Source organism: Fulmarus glacialis, unplaced genomic scaffold (genome assembly GCF_000690835.1).
Source record: "Fulmarus glacialis isolate BGI_N327 unplaced genomic scaffold, ASM69083v1 scaffold37631, whole genome shotgun sequence".
In the NCBI taxonomy this organism is placed as follows: domain Eukaryota; kingdom Metazoa; phylum Chordata; class Aves; order Procellariiformes; family Procellariidae; genus Fulmarus; species Fulmarus glacialis.
The window spans coordinates 320-6,259 of NW_009194069.1; the positions used below are offsets into that span (position 1 = coordinate 320).

Genomic DNA, 5,940 nt, shown 5'->3' on the forward strand with positions numbered 1-5,940 from the left:
GTTGAAGACAGGATGTAGCCCTGAATGGGGGCTGCAGGGTGGGAGCTGGATGCTCAGCACCCGCTGAGCTTACTGCTTTGGATCCTTCGCCAACCCCCAGGGTAGCATCATCTGCCACAGTGCAGTGACTGCACGTGTGTGGCTACCACACAGAGGGGCCCAGTGTGGGCATAGGATGGCAGCTGGCCAGGTTTATGTCCGGCTCTGTGCTGGGCTCTGGCTGCTACAGTGGCACAGGGATACTCCAGCCGGCTGCATGGGACTGCACAACGCCACAGTGACTTGCCCTGACTCTCTCTGTCTCACCAGCATCCATCAGCTGAGGAACAAGGTGTCAGAGGAACATGAGATCATCAAGAAGAAGGAGCTGGAGACTGGCCCCAAGGCCTCCTATGGCTATGGGGGCAAATTTGGAACAGAGCGGGACCGGATGGATAAGGTAACAGTTGTAGAGGGCTTCCTTGGGCCCCAGTAGAAAAGTCTTTTTCTCATAAAGGAAAGAGCATCCCTGTTTTCTGGCCTGACCCTGAAGGGAGAGAATGGAGAGCTGGCATGGCTGCGCAGATTCATACATGCAGGGGAGATAATCTGTCTCCAGGATCTGTTTGAACCCATTTGTATCATTTGTCTCTACAACTTCCTTGCAACACTCCCCTTAGCTGTGAAGAGGGACTTTCTGTGGCTTGTTTCAAACCTGCTGCATAACAGTTGAATTAGGTGCCTCCCTACTTGTTCTTGGACAACTAATGAATAATTCTTCCCTCCTCACATTCTCCATTACAGACCTCTGTCATATCTCCCCAGGATGAAGCCCTAGTTCATATTCTTTCTTCTCACATCAGACCTATTTTATGTTTTCCTATAATCATCATTACGCTTCTTCCTGTACCTTTCAGCATTTAATACTTCTTTTTTTTCAGAAGTGAGATGATAAGATTGCAGTAGTATTCCATAGATGGGGTCACTGTGGGTGTGCATCATACCGGGATGGTAGGGTGAGAAACAGACATTTCCAGGAGGCTGAAGTGGAGCAGCCGTGCTCACACCCTTCTGCCGAAGCAGAGTAAGGACATTTCTGTTGAGCAGCTCCTCGGCCTTCATCCAGTCTTACCAGGATGTTGCAAGCATTCAGCCTCTGGCCCTTCTCCTGAGGAGCGTGTGCAGTTCCTGGCCACACCACCTCCCGCAGGGAGCAGCGGGACCCTGGCCTGGCCTGTGGCAGGCGTAAAGGGTGATCCCAGCCAGGTCTGCTGACGCTCACTCTCAGACACAGAGAACAGGGAGCAGGTGCCAGACCTGATGCTTGTGGGTTTTCGATTGTGCATGCCTATCCGCACTTTTCTCCTCAGTTTCCCCATGTGATTATCCACCACTCTACTTCACTGGCATTTGGGAGCAGCGGGTATTCAGCGTCCCACGGTATGCATGATGAGCTGGCAGTGGGGCTGCTTGTGTGGGGTGGCTGCCCTTGAGGCTGCATCACAGGTCTCAGAGCAGAGCTGGTACTGGCAAAGGCTGTGCAGAAAGCATTGCCACCACCAGCATGGTCATTTTGGACCTGTCACCTTGCGGCTGCAAGCATCTTGGCAGCGGGGCAGAGCAACTGTGTGGTGCCTATGTCCCTGTCCACCCTGCCAGTCTGACCATGGGTGCTCATGTCATGCTGTCTCTCTTCTCAGTGTGCAGTGGGCCACGAGTACATTGCTGATGTTGGGAAGCACTCCTCGCAGACGGATGCAGCCCAGGGCTTTGGGGGGAAGTATGGAGTCCAGCGGGACCGAGCTGACAAGGTGTGTTGGACAGGGCAGCTGGAATCTGTACTTGCAGCCTGTGCTCAGTGCTGCCCCTAAAACACATTTAGGATTGTGGCTGCAGTTTTCAAAGTGCTGGTGGGTGCAGGTCTAGGCATGCCATGCACCATGGTCTCCACTGAAGCATGCAGCTCACCTCCTGCGTGCAGGACAATGATGACAAATTGCAGGGCACTTGTGAAGATTAACTCTCTGGTGTGCATTAACGTGCTTGCGCTGTCCTAGCCAGGCAGCACTTTGTTTGTCTTGGGGGCTTGTGGTGTTTTGCATCTCCAGACCCCCACCCTGTGCCATGCACAGTGACTGGCCGTGGCAGGACTGGATGAGGACAGCAGGATGCTGTCCCTCCCGTGCACACCCTGGTGTCAGATGCTGCCCAGCCACCTTGCCTACTGACAGGGTGTGGGGTCAGGATCATGGCCCTCTTACCTGGAGGGCATGGGCTCCTGCGAGGGCCCGTTCCTGGGCATGCTGCCACATGGACAGCAGGGCTGATGTGAAGGGCTGCGGAGGCCTGTACCAGCCGAGGAGTGGCCAGGCGCCTGCGCCTGCATGTTGCAGCACAAGACAGGGAACAGGGTCCCAGCCCAGCCCCTGGAGGAGGGTGGGTGAGACCCGGCTTGGCCCTCAGGATGACTGACATTCCTCCCCTTCTTGTTCCAGTCAGCACTGGGCTTTGAATACAAGGGTGAGGTGGAGAAACACTCGTCCCAGAAAGGCAAGTCCGTTGGCACGTGTGGCCCCTTGACACTTTGCCCAGCTTCTCTTCTGCTCCCAATATCCTGTGCTGTCTGCTGTGGCACAATCTCCTTTGTTATCCCCCTCCTGTCACTTGTTTCAGATTCCTGTTCCCAGTCATTGTGGCCCCATTCCCTGCTGTCCTGTCACCACCCTTCTGTTGTACATTCTGCTTGTCTCTACGTTTTGTTTTGATGGCAACCACATCATGGCTGAGCAGAGAAGACACCCCCACACGCACCCCTGATGGATGGCTGATGTTCCTTTTCCTCTAAAAGTCCTCTGAGCAACTGTTCCAGAGGGAACCCAAGCACTGTAGGACGTGAGAAGTGATTTCTGAAAAAGCGGCATATAAGAAAAGGCAGAACAATAGATATGGAAACAAGAGCCTATACAGCACCCAAACTTTTGCAGAATTCTGGAGGTGATTCAACCAAACTTTAACATGTACATAGAAGCAGCTATATTCATTAAGAACATTGCAAGAACTGAAACTAAAGATATTTTAAATACTCTGTAACCAAGAGAAGATGCGAGAGCAAGGTCTGTTACTGTTTCGGATAAATGTGAGGAATACTGCATTACCAAGTAAAGAAGAACTGAATCATATTCCTTTCAGAGGAAACTATAAAAGAAGGAAGATGGTTTTGAGGCATTCTTGGTTGATCTTAAATTAATGAATCACATGCAGTTGTGCTACATTAACATATTCCTGTATAAGAGATTGTATACTAGATTGTAGACATAGAAATTCATCAGGCTGTGTAAAACCACAGAAATCGCTCAGGTCAAAATGAAAATGTTAGAAATAGGGTAAGGTGTTTGGATTGTTTTTCATAAAAATGTGTCCATACTGGAAAATCCAGCATCGAGGTAACAGTCATAAAATCTATATTTGCTGAAAACAGCATCCTAAAAGGATAATGGCCTAATGGGTAAATAATAGTTTAATCGAGATAAGTTTAAGAAATTTCTAGGACTTAGAGATTCATCCTTAAGTGACTGACCTTCTATAAAACAGAGAGCCGTTCTTGAATATAAAATGTTTTCATGCATATTTCTCTAGATCACAGTCTTCATGGATCGATAAGGCTGAATCTGCTGGAGAAGCCCCAACTCCTTCCTGTGAAATGCAGGCCTGTAAGAATAGGGTCAGGGAACAAAGAGAGGTAACTGATTTACTCCTCCTGAAGGGCAGGATTTGGAAACAGAGCTGGCAGACCAGGTCTCTGAAAGGGAAGTGTCTCTATACGGCCAGCAGCTAAGATAGAGGCTGAAATTTCTTAGGACATCAGCCAATAATAACAAGGTAGTCCTTAGAGAATAACTGAACACAGTTGAAGTAGTTAATACATTACTAGTTTAGAAGATGGAAAAAGGGGAGGTGTAAGGAAGACATGCTGTGCCTCTATCACATAATGGTCGAGCGTGCCAGAGACAGTCTGGGGGAGAGCTGGAGCATGTCTCCAGAAATATGGGTTTCAGCCTTTGGTGCAGCATCCAGAGTCAGTGGTTTCCTTGTAGAAGTTGAGATTCCATTGTAGCAAATGTAAACCATACAACAAAGGTTTGCCATTTCTTCTGTACTTTCAAGGGCTCAATATGCTTGTTCACAGACCTTTTCAGAGACTGGCAGACCACAGTTGACATCCTTGCTCTGGAGATGCGTGAGTGGGTGGACGCCCAGGCTGTCGGTGCCCAAGCCTTGCCTTGGCCTTGTGTCCTTGGGTGGCTGAGCTCCCACTGCCTCCCCAGCTGCCCTTGGCATGTGGGTTTTCTTCCTTGCCCTCTCGGCCTGCTGTGCCTCCTGCTGCCCACGGCCCTCAGGCTCTCTTGCTGCCATGACCCATGTTTGCCCTGTGCATCCATTCCCATGGGCTCCCATCCTCAATCGCCCTCCCTGCTATCCACTCTGTCCCCTCCAAACCCCTTGCTTTTTCTGTTGTTTTCCATTGTCCCCGCTACTCTTCCTCCTCCCTGGTGCTCCTCCCCAGTACTGCTCCCCATCTTTACCCCCTCCCCTCACCAGCCTCCGGGCAGCATTTCACTCCATGCACTGCCTCAGATTACTCCAAGGGCTTTGGTGGCCGTTACGGTGTGGAGAGGGACAAGGTGGACAAAGTGGCAGTGGGATTCGACTACAAGAGCCAGGCAGAGAAGCACGACTCTCAGAAAGGTGAGCTGGGGGAGCCCAATGCAGCAGGCAGTGTCAGGACTGGAGCTTGGGACGATGCCCACTGGGGTGGTGGGGCACTGTGCTTGATTTTTGCAACCTGCTGCATGAATGGTGGAAACGCTATGGGGAGCTCTTGGGTGCCTACTGCTTGCAGCAAGGGAATGGGGCAGGTGAGGAAAGCCATTGCACGGTGCATGACTGCTAGAAAAAGTTCAGGCTAAATGAAGAGGAGCAGCAGATTTCTATGGGCACAGGGATCTCCTGGGCAGTATGTCACCAGAGGAAGGGTGCAGGGGAAACCCAGGCAGGTGCTAATAGCAGGTGACATGTCCCAGGGATGAGGGAGGGCTGTTGCTGCAGCCACCAGTGAGGAAATCTGGCCTTGCTCCGTGTCTTTCTCTAAGTCCTGCGCAGGGAAAACTATTGCCCCTGTGAGAACAGCCTGAGCTCACAGTGCTGCCGCTTTTCTCTTATGCCATGATCTGGATCCCTGTGGCTGAAGACTATTCTGTGGGCTTTGGTGGGAAGTTCGGGGTCCAGAGGGATCATCAGGACAAGAGTGCCCTTGGCTGGGACCATCAGGAGGAAGTGCAACCCCATGCATCCCAAACAGGTAGGGCAATGCTGCCAGAGGTGGCAGCACAATTTCCTTGGAGCACACACAGACCTAGAGCTAGTGGTTCACACTTGACAGAGATCCAGCTACTGAAAACTGACTGTGTACAGCGTGTTGTGGAGCAGCTGGGACATTGTGAACCCCCAAAGCACAAGGGTGAACTCTGCCAGAGTGGGTGCATGCTTGGATCAGTGGGGGACTTTGAATGCAAGTCCCTGAATCAGGCTTCCCAGACTATACTGTGCTTTCTCTGTGAGGTACATTCCTGATCATAAGCTCATTCAAAAGGTGAGCACATGGGAATGAGGCAAAGCAGGTTCCAGGAATGGCATGACTACTGTATGTTTAACTTCAGTGAACAAGGCCACACTGCACTCAAATGGCATGACTGGCTTCTCACCCCAGTGCCTTGGAAGCAGATTTGCCAGCGTACAGCACTGAACACCTGTGCACTTGGCTGAAAGGAATGAAGGATTAGTCTTAAAAGCTACTGTCCAGAGCAATTTCCACACGTTCCATATGTGATAAGATGCAGACAAAGCTAACGCATTTCACTGGTCACAGCATACTGAATGTAAATATATTATAAAATATTATAA

At 50.8% G+C, this 5,940-nt stretch overlaps 1 protein-coding gene across 1 annotated transcript; it reads left to right on the forward strand.

Annotated features, from left to right (window-relative positions):
• Positions 1-309: 309 nt before the first annotated feature.
• On the forward strand, positions 310-5,338 carry LOC104083977 (hematopoietic lineage cell-specific protein-like; the record flags this gene model as incomplete). Its single annotated transcript, XM_009587656.1, has 5 exons — positions 310-439; positions 1,680-1,790; positions 2,475-2,529; positions 4,615-4,725; positions 5,228-5,338. Coding segments are annotated over 5 exons (518 nt in total), but the record flags the coding sequence as incomplete, so codon positions are not given.
• Positions 5,339-5,940: the final 602 nt, after the last annotated feature.